Source organism: Arachis ipaensis, chromosome B5, assembly GCF_059453495.1.
Source record: "Arachis ipaensis isolate K30076 ecotype BB chromosome B5, ASM5945349v1, whole genome shotgun sequence".
Taxonomy (NCBI): Eukaryota; Viridiplantae; Streptophyta; class Magnoliopsida; order Fabales; family Fabaceae; genus Arachis; species Arachis ipaensis.
Window position 1 is genome coordinate 13,173,641 of NC_142440.1, and position 24,737 is coordinate 13,198,377.

The following is a 24,737-nucleotide window of genomic DNA, read 5'->3' on the forward strand; positions in this document are numbered from 1 at the left end:
ATAACAATCAACCATGAACAATGAACAACAATCATCAATTACTAGCAATTTCAAAAAATCAACAATAAAATAATGAACAACAATCAACAATCAAGCAACAAATATATAGAACAATAAAACTGAATACCTGGCTCGGAGGCTCCATAAACTCGGCGTGGAGGAGACGGTGTTGTGGGTGCTGGGTGCTGTCTGTGAGGGAGAAAACGGTGCTGTGGGTGGCTGGGTGCTGTCGGCAATGACGCAAAAGGCTGCTGTGGGTGCCGTCCATGAGGATGTTGTCCACTGTGCTGCTGCCCGCGAGTCGGCGACGGTGCTGTGGACGGTGGAGGACGACGCTGTTGGGAGGAAGGGGTTCGGCTGGGGTAGTGGGGCTTGAGCCTTGAGGTTTCTTCGCTGGTAGAGAGTGAGGAGCGGTGCTAGGTTTAGGTCTGTTTTGGGGGAGGGCAGGCACGGACCCAAGCTTTAGAGGAGGGGGGCACTTGCCCCCACTAGGTTTAAAAAAAAATAATTCTATATAAATTAATATATTTATTTTAATATAATTTATTTTTGTCCCACAAAAAATTTATAAAATTTTATTTTGAGATTCATGTTAAAAATAATTTTTTTTATTAAATTTATCATATAATAATATTTATTTTGTTAAATTTGATTTAATATCAAAATTAAAAATAAGTAAATAAATTAACTCAATAAAATAATTAATTACCAATGATAATATAATTTTTTAAATCCAATCAACTCGTTAATTATCAAATTAAATCTTTATTTTTTAAATATAAGTAAAATTATCAGTATTCTTTTTGTCTTAAAAAATTAGTTGAGATAAAAAAATAGCATTTATCTATTAATTAATATCTTTTATTTTAAAATAATATAATATTTTTTAATTTTATCTTTTAAATAATTTTGCTTGTAATAACTATTTTAGATTAAAAAATATCTTATGACATAAATATTATAAAAAATAAACTTCTTAATTCAACGTGAGGTAATTAATATTTGAAAATTATAATGAGTAGTAGAACAATTATTTAAAAGCATGAAAGTTAATTTTGATATATTAAAATATGTATATTTTTTTACATAGTTATTTGATTATATTTATTCTTTTAGATAATTATTTACGTGATAAATGTAAAAGATATTTTTAAATTACAATATATAATTAAATAAATGTATAAATTTTTTAATCTAATAATATATCAAAATTAAATTACAAAATATATAAAAAAAATAATTATTTCAAAGAGAAAGAGAGAAAAATAATTGTAAATTAAGTCTCTATTATTTGATATAAATATATTTTTCATATATAGATTTATTTTTTTATGGTATTTATATATATATATATATATATATATATATATATATATATATTATAGTTTCAAATTATAAATATTAGTGTATTAATAGGCGCTAACATGCCAATTGATTCGGTCTTTTATTATTAAATGTATATAAAAATAAATAAAAATAAAATTAGTTATGATGACAAATTATTTATAATTTACTTAAAATATTTTAAGTTTAAATTTTAGAAATGAAAACATATTTTTTTTATAAATTATAAATAGTATTTTAAGACCGAAAGTGTTCACTAACTTTTTTTTAATTTTTTATCTTTATTATATTTTTAATATAATCAACAATGTTCAACAAAATTTATTTTAAGATATATTTTTACCCCCATTTTTAAAATTTTCTGGGTCCGTCACTGGGGGGAGGGGGTTGGTTTTGTTAGAGTTTTTTTAAGTGGCCGGTTCGGTTTGATTCAGTTAGGGTTTTCAGCATCAGAACCGAAAATCGAACCGAACCGCAAAAAAACAGCAAAATATGATATTTTTTTTCGATTTTTTGGTTATCGGTTTGTTTGGTTTTTAATTTTTTTGGTTCGATTGACCGGTTTTATTCGATCCGGATCGGTTTTGAACACCCCTAACTATGACTTGATTCTTGAATTGGAGAAAGTTCATTGTCAATTTATGCTGAACCCACACATTAACAAGATAAAGAATTTTACTCACTAACACTTTGTTTGGATGGATGATGGAAAATGAGAGGAAAGAAAATGAAAGGAAAAGTTAATTTTTTTTTTTTATGTTGTTTGGATGAAGGGAAAATAGATAGAAAGAAAATGGGAGGAAATTTTTTTTTTGTTTGGATGAAAGGAAAAGTAGGAAGAGAGAAAATCATAAACAAGTGAAATTACATAAATACCCTTCATTATATTATATATAAATTATAATATACCAATATATTTAAATTATTTCTAAAATAAAAAAAAGTGATCCCAATTACATTTAAGAATTTTAGAGTGTTATCTTTATTAACAATAATATTTTTTTGAATTTATCCTTTTCTGTTGTCGTTGAATGTCGTAAATAAAAATTAGTATCATTCTTTTTAAATACATATAAATAAATAATTTCCTAAAAGAATAATAAAAACTACTCATACTCTACATCATTAATCTCCTTAATCATATTTAAGAAAAAGTTCCACTAAATTATATTTACAAAATAAAATATTATCAAAAGTGACTAGCATTTCTTTCTTACTACGTGTGACAAATAATCATATACAATTTATATAAACATATAACAAAACATAAAAAACGTAACAACGACCAGGACTCTAATATAGTACCATTTTATCACTACACAACACTTTCCAAAAGGGTCATTCTTCATGGTCGGAGTAATCAGCATAGGTCTACGTCCAAAAAATCAATTGTACATAGCTTGAGTCATATGTACCCATCTATTTCAAAAAAATAAAGTTTTTCCAAGTTAAAGATATTAACACATGATGAATTTCTAATTGTCCTCTGTACTCATTGGTCCCAAACATTTTCAAGTTTTAGGATTCCTGCACGAGCATATACAACAAAGACAAATTAACACAAAGATCAGAGTTGATTATGATAATCTATTTTATTGATATCTTTCTATTCAAACAACCAATCAATCTCAAATTATCAGCAAAAAGTGATTTCCAACCATGTGTTAATATAAATAAAACAGAAAATGATCTCTTGTTCAAATATATGAAGATATAGTCATACTTTACGACAATAAGAAACACATAATCAATTGTTAAACGCAATAACCTCAAATTAACCAGAGATTAAGCGCATATAAAAATTTTACCTGTAATGATGAATGTTTTCTGGAAGTACCATATCTCCTAAGCGAACACCAGCAGCAATCATGAAATGAAAAAGTGCATCCAGTCGCATTTCAGGTGGGATCCCAAAAACTTGGCGCTTTTTTTGCTCATTTTCACATAAAAACTGATAACATTGCATCCGAAATGAATCTACTAGACCTAATTCAGTCAACATATCCTATACATCTGATTCACTGTAAATGCGAGGCCTACTTTGTTGCATAATAGCTAATCCTTTTTCAGCAATCGCGACTTGTCTTTCAATTAATGAGACTTGTTTTTCGGCGATCGAAACTTGCCTCTCAGCCACAGAAGCTTGTCTCTCAGCTGATTCAACCTGCCTCTGAGCCACGTCATGTAGCTTGCTAGACAGATAACTACCCTCTTTTACAGCATCGGCCATGGTAGTAATTTCCAAAGCAACTTTCTCATACCGTGCCTCCAAAAAATCATTCATAGGAGACTTACGCTTTGTACCTCTCGAAGTTGAATTCCCTCCTAATTGATTTGGCTGACCATGAGGAGCACTTGGTGAATCTAAATTAGCAGAAAATGTTGGGATATCATGTCCCGTATTCACATCTATGTCAGAAAATCCAACATTTTCAAAAGAGTCATTCAAGTCAATGGGATCTCTATCAAGTTGTTGAATCCTTTCTCGTGAAGTAGCAGCCCCTTTACCAGTAGCTCTATCAGCTCCGAACAACTCCTTCAAAATATCATAATGCTTAATTTGCATTTTTCTCCATTTTTCTGCTTGAGGTTTCTCCTACATAAAAAATTGTTAAAATTATTTTGTGACTCACTTCATCACTGATATAAGTAATAAAAAAGTATGATACCTTAATAAAGTCTTGCCACACTTCTTCTTCAGCTTCAAACTTTCTAGTTACAAGATTCCATGCAAATCCACTTAAGTGATGAAATAAGTCATACGCTTCAGCAAAATGATCTTTCAGTGTCTTCATTCTATTCTTGATGTGGTTCTTCGTTATGTGCGGGCCTATAGCTATATTCAAAGTCTTCACAACATTTGCATATGCTTCAATTGTCCACGAGCCATCGTGTCTATTATCTTTCAATGCTTCTTCTGCTAACGCATTTAGCAGAGCTTCATCCATCTCATCAGACCATCTTAAGTTGTCTTTAGAAGGTTGAGTTGCTTCTGTTTTATTTCCTTTATTAGGAATTATTTAACCTGTAACATTTTCTTAAAAAATCCAATTAAACAACTTTGACAATAAACTACACATATATATACATATTCAAATATATCAAATGTATAATCACTCATAATGTTTGATACACATTCCACATTTCAACCGCAATGTTATCTCGTAATAATGCTGCATGCCTATATTCCTCATCACGTTGTTGAATTGGTTGTGATCTATCTATATTGCGTTCTTGTAGCAATTCTCTGTCAACCTCATCAATTATAGATTGATCAACATCAACACCCATCAAAAATTTATGCAGTATACAACATGCCAAAAAAATATCTCTCATAGTTTCAAATGAATAATATGGTTCAGTGTCGCCAGCTATAATTGGGAATCTTTTCTTTAAAACTCCAAAACATCTTTCGATAACATTTCTTAATGAAGAATGCCGGTGGTTGAATAGTTCTTTAGGATTTTGTGGCTCACGTAGTGAATACTCTTTCAGGTGATACCGAACACCTCTATATGGTGTAAGTATCCCAGGCTTCAGCATGAATCCAGCATCACCTAGGTAAAATTTTCCTACAACAGTCGCATACAAAAATTAAAGTATAACACACTATGACTATAAATTTAACTTTATGTAGCTAATTTTGTAAATTATATTAGCACAGACCTTCGGGAATTCGAAGTGGATATTCCCTATTTAAAGCATCTTTCAATATTCTTGAGTCAGAGGCAGTTCCTTCCCAACCGGACAACACATAAGTAAATTTCATATCAAAACCACAGGCCGCTAAAACATTTTGTGTTGGGTGATCTTTTCGTCCGCGAAAACGAGGGGCGTCCACCCTTGGTACCTTCACACGACTATGAGTTCCATCTATGGCTCCAATGCAATCCTTTTTTGGGAAAGTATATTGACTTATTAACATAACAATATTATAATTATTTCATTGATAATTATATAAATGTGACTAAGTAAATCAAAAGAGTTAGTACCTTAAAAAACGGATAGAATCGACTATTATTAAGTATTTCATAAGGAACTTCCTCACCAGATGGTTGCCTGAAGAAGTCTCCCTCTAACGATAGAATAGCATGTAGGACATTGTGAAAGTGACGACTAATTGTCTCTCCTGACCGGTGGAAGAAGAAAGACATAGTTCTAGTTTTCACATTATGCCCTATAATATGTAGGAATTTAGCGACTTGCTCTTCAACCGTAGAACGAGTTGAATCCTTTACTCTACCAGTTCCTCTTAATTTATGACACAATTGCCTAAATACTTCAGGGCCCATACGTATGACATCTCGGCACTTTTCAGACTCCAGTAACTGTGTCATTAATTGAGTACGCCTAAGTTCTCTTTCCAAGTTGTCGTCATTAATTTGCCTAGGCCTATGTTGTGATATTAATTCCAAAAGATACAACTGATGCACTGCAACACAAGAAAGAGATGTGACACATATATGTTGTCTATTTTCTAACTCTTCCCTGACACGAGTTGATATTTGTATTGGTTCAGGATGATATAGGTCAGTAGAAGAGATTTGACCTACTTGAAATTCTGAATCATATATGACGTTTGTTCTATCTTCGAGATTCGCATCTTCGATATTTTCATTATCCATCTATAAAAATATAAGGTTTATGGTGGACATATCAATAAAGAAAGTAACTAGAGAGTCACATATGTTGTTACATTTTAACAATTCATTTATCGAAATATAAAAAATAATTGAAAATAAAATTTTATATAACACTATGGTGTCATGTTATAAACACGAAAATACCTTGATATGAAACACTTATTTCCAGCTCCTAAATGTCAAACTTGATTCCAAAACTGGCTGCCATAAACAATAAAAACAAGCTGTAAATGACATGATATATTAATAAATACCTTTGTTTAACACCAAAATCCAATGAGAAAAAACATAAAAAAATAAGTTGCGAGTAAAAATTGTAAGAGACCAAAGAAGGAAATTATTCCACGGTAATAACTGATAATATGTTCCTATTCTTTATGTCTGTATATTCATTTTGATACTAAAAAAAAAGAAACTAAAAAGAAAAGGAATAAGTTGTCCCATTAATGATTGTAATAATTAGGTACATGCATCACAACACCTATAGATAAAATCTAAACAGGTGGATCTACTTAATAAGTGATGTACTTTTGAGTAAACTATACCCATAACATTGATTCAGTTCACCTTACCGTTGGTTGTAATTAGGGGTGGCAACGGGGCGGGTAGGGGCGGGTTTTTGCTCTACCCGACCCCGCCCCGCCCTACAGAAAATCCGCATTAAACCCGCCCCGCCCTACTCGCGCGTTGTAAAATGTTAAACCTTAACCCGCCCCGCCCCTACCCGCCCCTATAATTATTAAATCCAACAAATAAAATTAAATTTTAAAAATTATATAACCACCATTTACATACATAATATAAATTAAAGTAAAAATTTATATATAATATAATATTATTAATCATTTTACTAATTATTTTATATATGTTACGTATATTATATATACCGGGGCGGGTAGGGGCGGGTTCAACCTAAACCCGACCCCGCCCCGCCCCGCCCAAGAACCCGCCCCGTTAAAACCCGCCCCGGTGCGGGGGCGGGTAATTACCCGCCCCGAGCGGGTAGGGGCGGGGTGGGTACCCGCGGGTTCGGGTAGTGTTGCCACCCCTAGTTGTAATTTAAGTATATAATAAACAAATCAAATTAATTAAAAAAAGGAGAAAAAATTAACAAAAAAATTAAGAAATCAAACATGTAAAAATATTGTGATAACTAATAAGCATATGTACATATTCTATACACTCTGTAATTGCTTTCTCTATATTAAAAATAGTATACGTTCTTATGTCCTAAAGTTTTTTGAATTATTAAGATAGAGATTCTTCTTATGGCATATATAATAAATTGACAAATTATAAGGAGTTGATTTTTATGATATATCCAATTTAATATCTAATATCTAAAATAATTGTAATTGTCGTGGTTTACCCACCACCAATCTTTGACTAAATTAATTTAATTTCGATTCATGTTAATTTTCTAAAGATATGCAATGGGAGTTTTTTCAATTTTTTTATTTTATTTTACAAAAAGAATCATCTACAAAGCAAGTACCTAATGAACTAAGCAAATGATGCATGAACTAAAGAAGAGGTTGTGAAATCTCTCCCTTTATGAATGATATATCTGATAGCTATTGTTGATGATATTTACATGAAAAAAAGTAAAAAAGAGAAAGAAAAGCTTGCTTGTGTCTTTCAAAAAATTGCTTCATGCTAACCTACAAAGAATTGTGTTTAAAATGCATGCTCAAATTAATTGAATGATTTAATCGGTCGAAGCTCCAAGTTTAATTAGTACATTGATTTAGAATTACATTATATGCATTAGGAGCTTAATCTTTTTTTATACTCTCTATTTTCTAATATGTTGTTTTCACAAATCACAATGTATAATTTTTTTTTCATTTTTTAGTAAATTTTCCTAAATTCCAATGCCTGATTATCTAGTGTATAATTGATCATTGATGAAGACTTAAGAGGTAAGTTTTTGGCATTTTCTACTTGTTTCTCACACACACTTTTCATAGTCTCAATAATAATAATGTAACTAAATGTTATGGTCACTTGCCTGAATTCTTTTCTTCATATTTGGACCACCCCATGAAAAAAGGGCATAATGTAATAAAGTTTGAGAAAAAATCTGATCATATGAAAACAGGGCAAACCATTTCAAATACCAGATGAGTTAAAAATTAGTCTTTTCTAGGATCAAACTTGAACTGGGTCATATATCGTTGGATTTTTGAGTTAGAACGAATGAAGTATTTAAGAACAGACAACGAAGAATGGGTTCTTTTTCCACTACAAAAATAAACGGCATCCATGAAATGTAAAATCAGAACATTTCAGTTGAAAACCAAAAGAGGAATACAATCTATGGGTTCTTGGCATCCATGAAATGTAAAATCAGAACATTTCAATTGAAAAACAAAAGAGGAATACAATCTATATGATATAATGATTTTTTCCATTTCGTTTTGAAAAAACCTACTACAACTGAACAAAGAACTCACCTTTCTGTTGAGGATGCCTGGTTGAAGATGTGCTTCACCTGTCACAACGATAACGAAACTGCTGTAGCAACGTGGATGCGGATGGGAAGCTACGCTGTCAGTGCTGAAGAAGAAGAAAGCCAACTAGTTAAGACAACGATAGCTGTTCTCTTCTTCCGAAAAGATTGAAACTAGGGATTGTAATTTATGTGATTAAAAGGGTAATTGTGTCTTTTTACTAATATTTTCTCTCCTATCTCAGTTTTCTGCCCAACTATGAGGTGAAAACTTTTAAATGGGCTCAGGCATACTTTTTTTATTTTCCGTTCATTTTCCTTTCTGACCCAAACGAAGGAAAATCAAATTTTCCATCCCTTTTCTTCTCCCCCATTTTCTTTCTTTCCAAAATCATCTCATCCAAACAAAGTGTAAGAAACTTGATTCATGGGATCATCAAAAGTCTGTTGAAGCTGCTCATACTCGTGCTCAATAATCAATGAAACTTCACAGTAATATCAGAAGCACTTCTTGCAACATCAGCAACAGCAATTCCAATATCAACCTTCAAAGTAGAAGCATAATTGACATCATCTCCGGTCATACGACAAATGTGCTTCCCCTCTGGTAACTTCTTGACAATTTCATATTTGTGCTCTGTATGTATAGATAGGAGTTGAATGCTAAAATTTCAGTCTCCGTTTCCAAAATTTCAGTATTTAAGTACTTACAAAAATTAGAGACACAGGAGACTAAAATTTTGGGGATGAAAATTAAAATTTAAATAGAAATTTATATAAAAAATACCCTCATTCTAATTAGTTAATTTATAATTTGGCCTTTTGACCAAATCAAATAATCAGGTTTGAGTTCTTCTAATATAATCATATTCTCAGATGTTGAAGCTCGAAGACCCCAAAGTTGCTGTCACTGCCCCCATCGCCGCTGGCAAGACCACTACGTCATCGTCGCCATCGTCGAACCACTGTGAGTAAGGTTAGTCACCGTTACACCTTCATCTTCATAGGCACATTTTTCAGTTCATGGTATCCTCGTGAAGCCTTTGTTTCTTTTCTCTTCTCCTCCATATTCGCATTTTTCATGTCGTCTCTTCTCTTTCGCAGTTTGTCTTCTTTTTCGCATTTGTGTTTGTTTTTGTTGTAGTTTTATATGAAGTTATATTATTTTTTATTGAAAAGTTTTGCTTCTCTGCTTGTTGAATTTTTTGGTATATTTCAATGTGTTTTGCAGATTATCTTTTCTTTCAATGTTTTCTGTTTTTGTGTCTTATATAATCTAAATTTATGTTCTGATAAACTTAGTTTTGTGTCTTGATTTGTTGTTCTAAATCGGTATGATAATTATTAAATTGTTAATGTTGACAATTTGATAATGTTGCGTGGTTACCTTCTTGTGGTTTGTTTTTATTATTAGATTGTTTAATGGGGATAATGTCAGTTGTCTGGTTAATGTTGCTTTGATGTTTTTGAACCTTTTATCATATATGCATGAATCTTCTTCTAATTTTAGGTGTGTGTTAGCTGTTTCTATTTATTTTTGATGGTGAGACTTAGATGCAAAGTGAGTAGACTTGGAATTACTCATGCTATGTTTTTCGACTTAATATGTTTAATTTGAGGTACTAATTTAGATGGAATTAAAGTGAAGTCCCAAATTTGTGTTGGTTTGATTAAATTGAATATTTATGCTTATTTTGTATGAAATGATTTTGTTAAAAAGGAACGGAGCGGTCAAAAATTATTAAACAATGTGTTTCTTTTTATGACATGATGAGATTGAAGCATGATAATTTGATGTTAAACTTTGTTCTTATATTATTTGTGTACTTTAGGAATATAAGTAGTGAAAAAGTGTCATTAGGCGGAAGAATGAATAATAGAATTAGATGTGATGCTTTAAAGCATATTATTGGCAAGAGTGATAGGAATTGTATTTGGGAGTTGAGAATAAACACAAATGTGTTTGCTAATTTGTGCGAGTTGCTTCAAGTCTAAGGAAGACTTCGTGAGAATGGTCAAGTAAGCTTGCCGGAGCAATTTGTAACTTTTTTAATTATCTTAGCGGAAGGCATTTGGGAAAGAAGCAAATGCAAAATGATATTCTAGAGAGGATGGTTGAACAGATGCAGTTTTCGATTGCTACCCAAGAAAAACGTGTCCAAATTCTTGCTGATACTATATCTGGGTGAATGAGAAGTTCATGGTCGGTGAGAAGCTTGAATAACTTGGATTCGATAATGATGAGGTGGTGTAGGTTGCGATAAAGTTTGCTAATAATGCACAAATAGAGAAAGTTTTCTGGGGATATTTGACACATTCTCAAAAGAGTGGTTATGTGCGATCCATTCTCAATTAGAATAAGTGATTTTTGTTAACGATTCTTGTTGAACTTATTTAGGGTGATTTAGATATTTTTATGAATTCAAGAACTTATTAGGTGAAATGTCCTAATTGACAGGTTATTATTAGATACTAACTTTTTAAATTATTGCTTCATAAATTCTCAACTTAATATTAGATACTCAATTTTTAAATTAATGCTTCATGAATTTATATTGATGAGTTCAATAGGTCAAATTCATGGTTTTCTACTATCTATGTTATTAGCAAGTTGTTATTCCCATCTATATTAATGCTTTGTATGGAATTATGACAACATACAATTTTAGTTGTTTTGAAAACCTTGTTGCATTAGATTTTGCAGTTGTGTTGTTTGTAATTAGGTAAAGAATAGAAGAATTTTCCAAAATAGCCAATCTAATTTCAAGAATTCAATGTCAACAAACCAGTGAATCTAATTCATTCATATACTTGCTTTTACAATATGTTCACAAATACAAACAAATGCTCCTACTACAATTTAAAACACAACACTATAACTTAGTCTGTAGTTACTTTTGCTTCTAAGAGTTTCTGTGATGCATAATGATACGTGCTTCAAATGTTCGTGATATGAAGAGTTCAAGTGTTATTTAGAAGATATTAGTTTATATTTTTATAATATTTTTATTTAATTTGATGTATTTTGATTTTGTTTATTTAATTACTAGATTTGGCCTTATGTTTGGGGCTCAAGGTTTTCTATATTTTAACATAATAAGAGGTTATAAATACCTCATAAACTAGGGTAGTCGTAATACAGAATGATTTAGAGGTTTGAAAACCCTTTTTTTGGTTTCGTGATGAAACCATGATGTGGACAATTGAGGTTACAGAGTCCCTCTCTTGTTGCATCGGGGAATTGAGTAGAAGGTTGAGGAGTCCCTTTGATTCAATTCCCAAACTATGGTGTTGACAAGTTAGGTTGAGGAGCCCCTCTCTTGTTGTGTCAAAAAATTGGGTAAAAAGTAGAATAATTCTGTTTGTATGCAATTTCAACCTATCCTCTTTGTTTTTATTTCAATTACAATTTATCTTTTCTATTCGATTTCAATTCTTGTCTTATTTATCCTTTTATTTCTTTACCACATAAACTATGTATCCACTAGATTTGTCACTTGTATATCGTTAGCTTCCTTGGCTTTCTCACTGGTGTGCTCAATGAAGTTTGGATGTCTCGGAATACATGATAACGTATGTAGCAGACCTGTTCAACAAAAAAGATGAAATAAATTTAACTTCAATTCTAATCCACAATAGCTTGAAGTTTGATTGTAGGATATCAGCAAAAGAGAATACAAAAGCATAATAATTAAATAGAACACAAGTAAAAGAAATATAATATGCATAAAGAGCTTAGATATTTTAGGAAATGCAGATTTCACAATGGACTTTTTTATAGCTTCAGCTGTATCACAACAAAGAAATCAAAGATGGACTGCATAATTAACAATTGAAAGATAAAAGTAGTGTATGCATAATTAAGCTACTTCATTTGATGCCTTGTTCCGACAACATATTTTGCCATAAAATAAGAAACTACTGGTAAAATATATCAACTACTTAGCTTTAATGCTTAAAAACTAATCAAGTGTCAACTACAAATAACAGAAAAGCTACATGGAAATCAAACTACTTCTGCAGTTGATGGCCCAGTTCAATATCTTACAAAGACTGTTTTAATTTAGATGAAGTTGTGTTGTCAAATACAACATAACTTCAGAAGCAACTCAATCACTGCCAACCTCTCAAACTTTTCATTCCTCGCACTCCTTATTATTGCAATGCAAATAAATTTACTTACCCAAACATATAATATTACGCATGCACTTAGATAGACACATACATATATAGTAATATATAGGCAATCTTAGTATAGCCTATGAAAACAGACATCAAGATTAGTAGTAACTTGTAATAATATAGAGTGATGAGACGCAACACAAAATCTTTGATTAACTAAATGCAGAAAATGAAATTTTCAATTGCACATGTACATAATTATGACATAGATAGCAAGCTAGCAAACTAGTGGTAGTGCACAAGAACGTCTTATTCAAATATGTTCATTCCATTCTTAAATTGGTTCTAATTCAAATATGTTCTTAAATTAGTTCAATTCAAACCAAGCATATGAACTTCAATAACACATATTCTACTGGCTTTCAAGTCATTCTCTCTGAAAAATAAATAGAAAATAAACTTGTTCTTCAAAAAAGCAAGACAAATTTTTAACATTCTACTTCTACTCAATGTCAATATTCAACAATAATATCATAAAACAAAAACATTCACTATGAAAAATAAAGAGGACATAGACTATTCACAAGATTCTACCTCTACTCAATGTCAATATTCAACAAAAACATCAACAGATGCTCTACTAAACCATGCAACCAATAGAAGAAACAAATTAAAATATAGACCATATAAAAACAAGACAAATAAAAAGGAAAAAGATGAGGTATGAAAAAAGCATCAAAGATAATAACAGTAGCCAGAGAAAGTGAAAGAGAGAAAGAGAGAGAGACCAACAGAGACAACAAAGTTACCGAGAGAGAGAACCATATTCAAAGCAATGGACAAATGGTGGCTTCCACGTCGGAGGCGAAGTTGACGCCGAGGAGGGGAGTGGTGCCGGCAAGATGGGATGATCCGATGGGAAACCACTAGAATTCAGAAATGAAAAAGGGGAAAGGAAAATGGGAATCGGTTGGGTTAGGATTATTTGATGTTTTCATTTAAAATAAATGGGTAATTTAGTCATTTTATATATTTTAGTTTCTATTTTTATTTTGAATCAAGCAAAATAATGAGACATAACTCAATCCTATACATCTTACATCAAACACAATACAGAGACTTAATTAAGTTTTTGCCTCTCAATCTCTATCTCCCAGTCTCTATCTTTCAGTCTCTATCTCCCTTCCAAACGCTACCTTAGTGTGTTGAGAGTATAGGAAGTAACCTAGCCAAGTCAAGTTTATGTTGAAGCTTGATTTTTTTCTGATAGGATTATGTTGAATCCTTGAAAATTGATGTATGTAATACTCAGAAAGATAGTGAAAATTCTACCATGATTTATGAGACAAAATAAAATTGTCTCCTGCATAATCAATGGTTGTCCATGGTATCCCCCAACCCGATAGGTCAAGAACTAATCCGTCGCAGATCTGAGCTCCATTTAAGGGTCTGCCACTGGCCAATGGATTGCTGCATGCACAAGGCGGGATTCAAACCCACGACACTTGCTTAAGCAGACGAGTGAGCTGACCACTCAACCAACCCAAGTTGGTTTGTGTTTAATATAGGGGTGGCAAACGGGAAAGCCCGCGCCACCCCACCTAAGGAGGCGGTCCTAAAACCTTCTCCCGCCCTGCCCAACAGCGGACTGGCAAGCTTGACCCGCCAAATCTCTCTTTCCTTTTTTTACCATTAAATGTTAAATAATGTATATATAATTTTACAACCATTTCAAAAAATTTATAATTCTTAAATTCACAAACATTAAAGTCTTTATAATTATAAATATGTAATAAACATAATCATAAACTAATTTTTTTGCAAAAACGTCCCTGGTCAAAAAAAGCACGAGACCCGCCGGAGAAGCCGTCCTGCCGCCAAAGCCTATAGTTTAAGTGGTGTAGGTTAGACAGACTTTTTAAGTATGACGGTCTCAAATTTTCAGCCAAATTCACCTTTTTTGGTGGGTTACGCAGACCAGGCCGACAGCTTTAGACCCGGTTGCCACCCCTAATTTAATGTATATTCTTAGCTTATGTTTTTCTGTTTTTGGTCCAAGTTTGAATGTTTGTTAACAACATTCAAAAGTATAGTTTGGCCCACATGTATGTATATACTACAAAGATTTTATTGAGATTTGGGCCAGAGTGATTTGGCAAATGTATCAAACAAAGCCCGGCAAGAGGAAGAACCATGAGGGTAGCTTATGATGAAATCAGTTATGGGTTGTGCACTTGTGCCACTTCATGCATGGTTGTATATAGTTGCTGTGTCATGCTGCCATTACCTTGAAAATTGTATGAGCCAACATAATTTTGGTAGCAGAAAAGTATTGATTGCACAACAGTACTTGTTTGTGCTTTTTTTCGCTTTGCTCTGCTCTGCTGTCAGCACACACTGAAGTGAACACATAAATGGATTTCTTGTTTGTTTCAGAATGGAATGGGAATGAATCATTGTATAACAAGTTTACGTGTTTAACTAAGATCCACATGGAACTTAACGTGTTCAACCTTTTGCCTGAGGTCATTTATATTATTATTATATAATATACCTTCAATTCAAACAAAGTTTTGTGCAATAAAATCAAACAATGCTTTTTTTTTTTTTTTGCTGTACCGTTGGAATGGCAATGTAGGAGTTTCTGTGCGTCGAATTTGACACACAAATCTATGCATAATAATAAATGAGCAAGCCATCATTTAATTTGTGTTGTGTAGCATGAGCGAGTTCGAGGTATAGCTAAGGCTCATTCTTCATTCACATGGCCGTATATGTAGAAGTAATTATAATGCGCCACCTTTAGGCTTTAGGTACGTATGGTGGCTAGTTGCAACCATATAATAAATGAAATTGTGTAACGTAGCATGAAAACCATGGTACTTTCATGAAAAAATTGTTAGATTAAATGTGAAATAATATAATCACATTAGAGGTAGTGACTAGTGAGTCACTCTATGTGAAAGTATTCTGAAGTGTACGTGCGTCATCTGCATCTTAGTCTATAAATTCTAAAGTGCATATATATGGCCTAAGGTTTAGATTACATTACATATATATATTGGAATAATTAAATTGAATGATGCAGTAGATATAGTCCTATACTACTCTCTAATCTCTATTACCGAAGTAGGTGATGGTTCAAACTTCAAAATATATACTCTCTAATCTCTTTCTTTCTTTCTTTCTTTCTTTCTTTCTTGTCTCTCCTCAGTCTTCTTTCACATACATACACATAAGTACATAACGCAATACACTGCCTAAGCTAATAGCTAGTAGCACCATAAAATGCTCAGAGAAAGCTAAAAGGCTCTGTAAGAAATGAACAATTGAGTGGTCCCCACATAAATCTGTGTCTGTCGACTAGTCACACTCTCACGCGCTATAGGGCAGTGCACTGCTGCCAAGCAAAATCAATTCTCTTTCTCCTTTGTCTCTTTGTTAGTTTGTTTCATGATTTCATCGCTCTTAGAATTTGGTCTTACAAATTACTTCACTTTATTCACGGATGCTTATGTTTGTGCTTCTCCAGAAAAGAATAATATCAGAATCAGATCATTCATCAATTTAGCTAAACAAAACTATAAGGTCGTTAATAATGCATCATTCATTCATAGAAAATTAATCATACAACATATTTAATATATTAACCAGTGTGCACTAAAACTATCTATTAATATAAAATATATATTAATAATTAATTTTAGTTACGATTCTAATGTGTTAATATATTTGATAGCATGTGTCTCTAGTGCCAATGATGATTTGAATTAGAAATAAATAATTGAGAGAATGTTTTGGGGAGATGGAGAAAATAATAACATGATAATTAATAATAATTAGTTGATTGAGTAGGAAATTAAGTTCATCTCTCCCTGCATGACATGTGTCAGCATGGGAACATCTCTCTCTCTCCTGAGAAGATTGAAGAAAGTGAAAGAGCAGAAGAGGACAATGTTGAAGACATACATAACAGTGCCTAATAAAATAAACTAATTATGGAAAATGGAAACATAACTACTTAAGCTACTAACCTATCATATTATATCATAGTACTCTGGTTAATTAATAATGATGTGTAAGCTAATTAATTAACAAGTTTCAAGCATAATCTGGAGACTTGCGACCGTAGGAATTGAGACTAAGCTCCAAGGAAGCACGAGAACCACCGTTGTTGAATCCATGATGATGATGATCATAGTTAAAAGAAGAAGAAGAAGAATTATTGGATCTGAGGCTGCAATAGTCATGGATGTCTTCACCATGCATAGGGAACAAAGGCAGGGTTTCAATCTCAGTGACATCATCAATTTCTTCATCATCATTATTATCATCACCTTGTTCTTGTTCAAGGGTTTCAATCTCAGGCCTTATTTTGTCAAAGAAAGCAGTGTAAGTTGATGAATAAGGATCCACACCAACCCATCCCAGGTTGTGGTTTATGGCACCACCAACACTGCTTCCTCCACCTGCAGATATTGTACACTCCTAATAACAATAAAAAAAATGCATCAAATGATGATAAATGAAGTTGTAAAACTATATATATAGTTATTTGAGTTGTTAATTAGTGATAAATCATAAAACCTTAGCTTTGGTTCAGTAGGCTTGGCTTATTGGTCATTTTACAAGTCAAGAGACCAATTCAAGGGTTTCTTTTTATGGAAGTTTCAAGGAATGAAGAATGCAAATGGTAGAAATGTCTCTCCATTTTGTTGTCAAATAAGATATATTATCATTATTATTATTGGGGATATATATATATATGATCACATGCTTCTAATTTACACCCTTCTCATAATTACACAGGCCAGGGATGCATGAATTAAGCAAGCAAACCTGCAGCTATATCTGCATTGATAATATTCCTTCCATTTCTAAGCAAAATACTCAGTGAGAAGTGAAAAAGGAGCTAAATAAAATTGCTTATATAGGTATCAATATTCAATCCATTATATTAAGATCAGAAAAACAAAAACAAAAACACTTTATGTGACAAAGTTTTCAGGTCCATATATATAAACTCTATAATCATATATGTACAACTAACTTACCCTAAAACTCTTCTCCATGGGAACAGATCCACAGCCATAATTCCCCATCTGGCCCACACCAACCATCCCAGCAGAAGAAGAAGAAGATGCAATCCCTACATAACATAATAAGCATATGATATAATAACTTCTACTAATAGTCCCAAAAGGGTTTTAATTTTTTTTTTTTTTTTTACTTTTTTACCAGTTGATGATGGCATATTGTTGGAATAATACTTGTTGCTATGAAAGGTAGTAGTAGTAGTAATGTCTTCAGTAGGTTTATTCCAACAATTAGGAGCATTGTTGTTGTTGTTAATGGTGGATCCTCTATGCATGGTTGGAAGTGGAAGATTATTGGCATTGATAGTAGTAGTAGAATCAGAAGTGAACCTCTTCTTCTGCCTCTCACGGGCCTTGTGATTCTGGAACCAGTAGAAGACATTCTTGCCTTCAATCTTACCATACTGTCTAAGCCTAGCAGAGATCCTCTGAATCTGTTCTGCACTTGGAGACCTTACTCCATTGTTGTAGTATAAATCCTTCAATATCCTTATCTGATCCGTTGTTGGTGTCCACCTTGTGCTGCTTTGCCTGCTACCACTGTTCATGTGACTACTAGTACCATTGTTGTTGTTGTTGCTGTTTGCTGATGATGAATGTTGTTGTTGTTGTTCCATGATTTATCTCAGGAAGAACAAGAACAAGGATGTTTTATGTGTGTATAGGACTAATAATAGGTAATATGATTAAGTAGAGAGTGCATGAATTGGAGGGGGATATATAGAATTTGTGAAAGAATTTATAAAAGCATTGAAGAGGCTATTAGCTAATAGTAATAGGCACATCAGTGATCACATAATAGCACATGGTACATGGAGTGATAAAGAGAGAAAATCAAAAAGAATATCTGAGGGAGAAGGACTGAAGTTGACAGAGGGAAAGGGGAGTTCATAAAAAAAGGTAGGGACAAAAGAGAGCTTAGAAAGTGAGGGTAAGGGTACCATTACCAACACCCAATTACTTACTTGGATCAAAAGCCATGCATCATCATGCCCATCTATGTTATTAATTACATATCAAATAAAGTTTCTTTCTTTTTCTTTTTTTCTTTTAGTATAGAGAATTATTGTGAGCCTATGTTATATATAAGGTATGAAATGATAAATTGGATGGAAGGAAAGAAAAAAGTAGATGTTGTGAATGAATGAATGAATGGCAATAGAATGATATGCATTCCAGGGAGTTACACAATAATAATAAGTTCTTCCTATTGATGGAGATATCAGATATGGTAGCCACCTACATCTTTTAATTTCTTTTATCTTTTTGTTTCTACTCTATCATTGAAGTCCAATCAGCAAGCTACAGGGCTTGCTTGAAGGGTAAAATTGTAATTTGAAATTATACCTAAGCATAATGCATCACATATATGTAATACTCAGATGGGTCCCAATCAATGGATGAGCAGTGTTTTCATTAGGGTTTATAGGAACGGCAGGAGTGGAGCTTTTCTAATTCTAGTACCGGATATTTACAATGCTCTATGTATGTGTGGCCTTTATGTATCTTACTATCTTATTGCCATTTGCCAAGTAGATCAACTATAGTAATATGAATATGGAACATCTTAAAATTAGAAACGTAAATCATCAAAAATAGTATTGAAAATTTACTCTGTCTACAAAAATAACTTCAAAAAATATAAACCATAAATAAACTATTAAAATATTTAAAAAGTTAACAAAAGTAACTAGATTTTTAAGATATATTATAAACAATATTTTAAAAATTAAATTTTAATATAACTTTTTTGCAAATATTATTAAAAAATTAGATTTTTTTCAACCTTAAAATTTTTCCGATTTTAAATTTTTGTGTGAATGAGCGAATGTTTATTAAAAAATAAAAACTTAAAAATCGAATTTATTTTGACATGTTGTGTGCATCTTTTAAATAATTATTTAAATAATTTTACAAAAATCAGATCAAATATACAAGTTATTTGTTAAATATAAAATTCGTTTATTACTTGTAAAATGATGCATGATAATTTTTCATGTTTTTAAATATATTGGGAAAACCCTGTGAATTAAGGAAGTAGAATGGGAGAGAGCTAAAATTCTGAAATTCAAGCAAATCAAAACAAATTGCATCCAGAAACAAAACCAAATACCCACCACCAAAGGTTTTTCACTGGTGTGTGTGGTCGGGGGAATTATAAATAATTTATGGAAATTTTAAGATAAGAATATCATATTTCCATGTTTGATTCAAAATTTGAAAAGCTATTTTTAAACAAATTTGATTTTAAGAAATCAAAATACCATCATTTCAATTCCCACCTTTTTTATAGGTATATTTGATTCCCATAAGAATGGAATCTGAGTAACAAAGTAATACTTGAACCATATACACCCTTATGGTAATCTCTCATGACAAGGTTCATGAATTCATCTAAATCTTAAATTCAATAAAGTGGAATTTTAGTATTAAAAAAAAAAAAACTTAGAAAGAGAAGAAATGAAGCAAGAGTACTATTAAATTCAACTTAACAGATATGGAGGATTTTCAATCTATTTTTTATATTAAAAAATGAAAAATTAATGACGCGAGAGCAAATAGAGTTAATAGGTTAATTATATTAGTTAATTATAATAAGGTAGCGTTTGTTTTGAGGTATTGGGATAGAGACTGAGAGACTGAGACACAGTATCATATTTGTTGGTTCAGAGACTGGTACTAAAATTTTTGTTTTTGTCTCTAAAATTTCAGTATTTCAGTACCTCTAAAAAGTAGGGACACAGGGGACTGAAATATTTAGAGACGGAAATTGAAATTTTAATAACATTTTATACCTAAAATACTCTCATTTTAATTAATTAATTCCAATTTTATCCTTTGTGCAAATTAAATTAGAGTTTTATTCTTGTTTCAATTTCTGTTTCTCACTTTGCATAAAATAAAATACTGAAATTTATTTTTGTCTCTGTCTCTTAATCTCTGTCTCTCAGTCTCAGTTTTTCAGTCTTTGTCTCTCTACCAAACGCTACCTAAGGGAATACAAGTCTCATATTATTTAGGATAGTGAATTTTGTGTTATGTATTAGTCTCACATCGTCCAAGTTATAAAGATTTTTTTTTCTCCTACTAATATAAATAATTCATATACCTTTTATTTATGAAAGAGAGTTGAAGTTTATTTAAATATGAAATAAGCTGTGTGTTTATTTTTTCTAGACTTTTTGAGAGTAAAAAGTGCATTCTTGACTTGGTCAACCAAAATAAGTTTATAGCTATTTTTACCATAATGAGATTGCTAATCTCGCCAAGATTGGAAGCCGGTGTCAATTAAATAAATACTAAAAATGTGATGAATTCAAATCTTGATCTTTTAATTAATGTCCCTCCAACAAGATGTTAGATCGAGATGTCCCACAACAAATTCTATATCTTTGAATGCGTGACATAGAGATTGGCATGAAGTGATGATTACTACTGCAGTTTATTATGTGAAGAAAAATGAAGTGCATATAGAAACAAAAAAGATAGGCTCCAACTAAGAGACAATCAGCTTAATAGCTATATATATGGCTGCTGCTCACCCTATATATTCAAACGCTTTAGTTATAAAGTTGTCAAATACGCTTAAATCTTTCTTCTTTTCTTTTCTATCTCTGCGGGGTCTTTTAATAATTTGCATGTGTACGCCCACAATCTCTCATCTCTGATCCCAAAATTATCCATCCACAATCCTTAATTTAAAAATTTTAATAATATAATCAATTATTCGGCTGATTTTTTTTTATATAAAAAAAATATTAGTATTTTTTTAAAAAATGAGATTATTTTGTGTAATTACAGATGGGTGGATTTTGTAAAGAGAAAAGGCAATACGTAGGGGGCGTGTTGCAATAGGTGGGAGCGTGTACTGTTGGACACGTGGCAGCATCTTGCCCAACACGTGGCAGTATATTGACTAACACGTGGGAGGCGTGTTGAATGATTTCCATTGTAATACACTTCAAATATCAATATTCAACCAAAACATCATCTCTATTACCATATTAAAAATAATTTCTGCAATTATTCAACTAATCATGATACAAAGTTAAATTAAAGTGAATAGTCCACGTCCATCCATATATGGCAAGCAAGTTAATTTGGGGCCATTTACCTGATCTTCTCTCATATAAACACTTTATTATTTATCACCTTGCAATGAGTAATCTGAGAAGTTCACAAATAACGCTACCCTAAAATTACTGTCGCTGTTAGATATACTACATTTCTTATCAATATTTTAAGAATTATGTATAAATAAAAAAGTTAATTAAATCAGGTTCGTTGTCGTTTCAGTTTCATCTGTCACAAATTTAAACTCTATTCAATAATTTGTCATATAAGACAGGATTTGAACTCCTAACACATATTATTTAATTTGGTTGGATTCAATTAATAAAATAATTTAAATGCGTAGTATTATTCAATTTGTTATATATAGTTAATTTAATTTTATGAAATTTCAAGCTGTATGTGCGTAAAGTGTATCTATTATAAATTTCTAGTTTAAGAAGTATATTAAACTTAAATGGATTTAATATAACCCTGCAAATCAACCATTAATTGCAATTTTTTGTTTTGAAAAATTCCAACTCAAAACTATTTCAAAAAAGAGATCAACTCTATTATCTTTAAATATTTTTATTAAGTAATTAATCAAATAAATCTTAATTGTTTGTGTTATTATATATAATTTATATGAATAGTTGAAATTTAAAAATTAATATATTAATCAGATGAATCTTTTTTTTTTAATTAAAACTTACTCTTTTATTTAGTATTTCTAATAAAAAAAATATTTTTTTAAAAAGTGTTGCACTTCTTCCTTTGCCTAAAATGCTCAAATGTATTAGTATTTGCCAACGAACTCATCTATCACTTAATCAATTTGGCCTATAATATTCGATTATAAATTAAATTATTCAATTTTATGTTTATCCATGCATGTTATTAGTTATTACTGGTATATATGTCTAAAACACGACCTAAAAAATTAAAAATTAGGAAGCAATTTACATATATATAGATTATAGAGGAGTAGTGAAGTAGTACAGTAGTACTAGTAGTATAGAGGTAGAGCTAGGGTACAAATGTAAAAGGCAGTTGATGACTTTATGATGGGTACACCTCTTAAAGTTAAGGAGCACGCGCCCCAAAAATTTATTGCCTTTGCCCTTTGCTAATGCTACAACAATATTTTCAAAGATTTTCTTAACAATATATAATTCTAAAAATTAAATATTAGTTAAACTCTTTAGTTAATGAAAAAAAGTTTTAAACAATTGAAATTTTTAATATTTTTTATTTATGTATTGAAGAAAAATTTAACTAATAGTAATAATTTGAATATTTAAAGTATCATGAGAAAAAAATTTATATATTTTTAAATTTAAAAAAAAATAAATGCAAATGCAAAAAGGATGGATGTCATGATTTCTGGAGTTTATTTCTGTGTTTATGTTGGTGTGAGATCAGAACTCGAAAGCTACATCATTTTTTGCCACTGCATTTGCATGCCACTTAGCTTCAATTCTTTCTTATAACCTCTGCATCCTCTCTCTCTTTATGTAAGCAACAAAACCCTTGAAAGTGAGAGTATGTATGTGCAATGTAACTCAGAAATATATATATATATTCATTGCTATTATTAATTGCATTTATAGTACCAGTCTGATCTGAATAAAATTTACCCAAAACTGAGTTGGGGTCCAAAATTTTACTGATCCAAAGTCATGAATCTGGCAACTTCTATTCCATCTTTAGCTTGTCATCATTGATCAGTTCACTACTTCATCCTCAGCTTCCTTTAATTTAATTGTTGCTAGTACAAATATATAACCATGTCGTCTTTATTACATGAGTCTTATTAGGAAAACTTCGCTACTTTAGTTTGGTGTGAAAATGATATTAATGAGGATTAGATGATTCAATCAAATATATTTAGTTAGATATATTAAATTATTTAATAATTTATAATATTATTTTTATATAAAAATATTTTTATAAGAATAATCATTTCAAAAAAAATACAATATATATACTATTTAAGTTTAATAATAAATAGGATAAGATTTGTATTCTACCTTAATTCTACTTTAAAAGTTAAAAGTTTTTTAAGATTCACTTATTCTATTGGTGGGTTGAGAACGCACTATAAAATTCTCAACCCTATCCTACTCGGAGAAAAATTAAATTTTTTTAATTAAAATTAAAAATAATAAAATTTTAAAAAAATCTAACATAAAATTATAAATAATATGATCATCAAGTTTTTAATAAAATTAAAATAACACAAATAAAAATAAATATCTTATTAACTTTTTTTATAATTTCAAGTTCTTACCGTATTATTCTTTAAATAACAAACTTATTAAATATGTAATTTAAATTATTAACTTAGTGGTTATTTTTTCCCTTATTATATTTTATCAAAAACTTAGTGATTATTTTGAGTTTTTATAAAAAAAATCGTGGTTCAATATCCACTTCTTTCATTATTCATAAAATTTTTAAATATATATTATCTTGAATTCGCGCTCGCTACTGCTATAGATTAATAACTTGACATACAATTAAAAATTATAGTTATCAATAAAAATGCAACGTTTTTATTTTTTAATTATGTTTAAAGTTTATTTCAAAAATTTAATTTTGATATATTGATATTATAAATAATTTTATATTATTATTTAACTAAATTTATATATTTAGATATTTTTAAATATTAAATTTCTATTCTAATACGATGCTAAAATAAATGCCTTAATAATAAGACCAAAAGCTATAACTATTAAGAAGATGTGTACGTACCTCTAGTCTTTCTTTTTTCTTTAAAAAAAAAATTTCCTTTAGAATTGTATGCAATATCAATGGTTACACCGATTAACTAATCTTAAAAGTGATGCTAATAATAAAATGGAATCAACAATAGCGATTAATTAGTATTTATGTTTTGAGATATTTGGATGTATGATTCACTTTTTTAATTTTTCCCTCAGCAGAATATTTAATTGGGAACAACATAATCTAGTACATGAGCGTAGGTTTAATTACTATATTAGTTTTTATAATTTTATTTAA

General features: G+C 30.8%; 1 protein-coding gene and 1 pseudogene across 1 annotated transcript; both read right to left on the bottom strand.

Moving 5' to 3' along the window:
• Positions 1-3,148: 3,148 nt before the first annotated feature.
• LOC148563408 (uncharacterized) lies at positions 3,149-4,292 on the bottom strand (annotated as a pseudogene).
• A 12,370-nt stretch (positions 4,293-16,662) lies between these two features.
• WUS (Homeodomain-like superfamily protein) lies at positions 16,663-18,274 on the bottom strand. The gene is made up of 3 exons (XM_088488670.1): positions 17,800-18,274; positions 17,616-17,710; positions 16,663-17,049 (listed from the first exon to the last, which is right to left on the bottom strand). The coding sequence occupies exons 1-3, from the start codon at positions 18,272-18,274 to the stop codon at positions 16,663-16,665; spliced, it is 957 nt and encodes a 318-aa protein (XP_088344796.1).
• Between the last annotated feature and the right edge of the window lie 6,463 nt (positions 18,275-24,737).

Bases quoted from the DNA above. Each gene is read 5' to 3' on its own strand.
- WUS (XM_088488670.1), bottom strand. From the start codon at position 18,274: ATGGAACAACAACAACAACATTCATCATCAGCAAACAGCAACAACAAC. The intron at 17,711-17,799 runs GTAAAAAAGTAA...TATGTTATGTAG, and splicing joins CAATATGCCATCATCAACTG to GGATTGCATCTTCTTCTTCT. The intron at 17,050-17,615 runs GTAAGTTAGTTG...TATTGTTATTAG, and splicing joins CCATGGAGAAGAGTTTTAGG to GAGTGTACAATATCTGCAGG.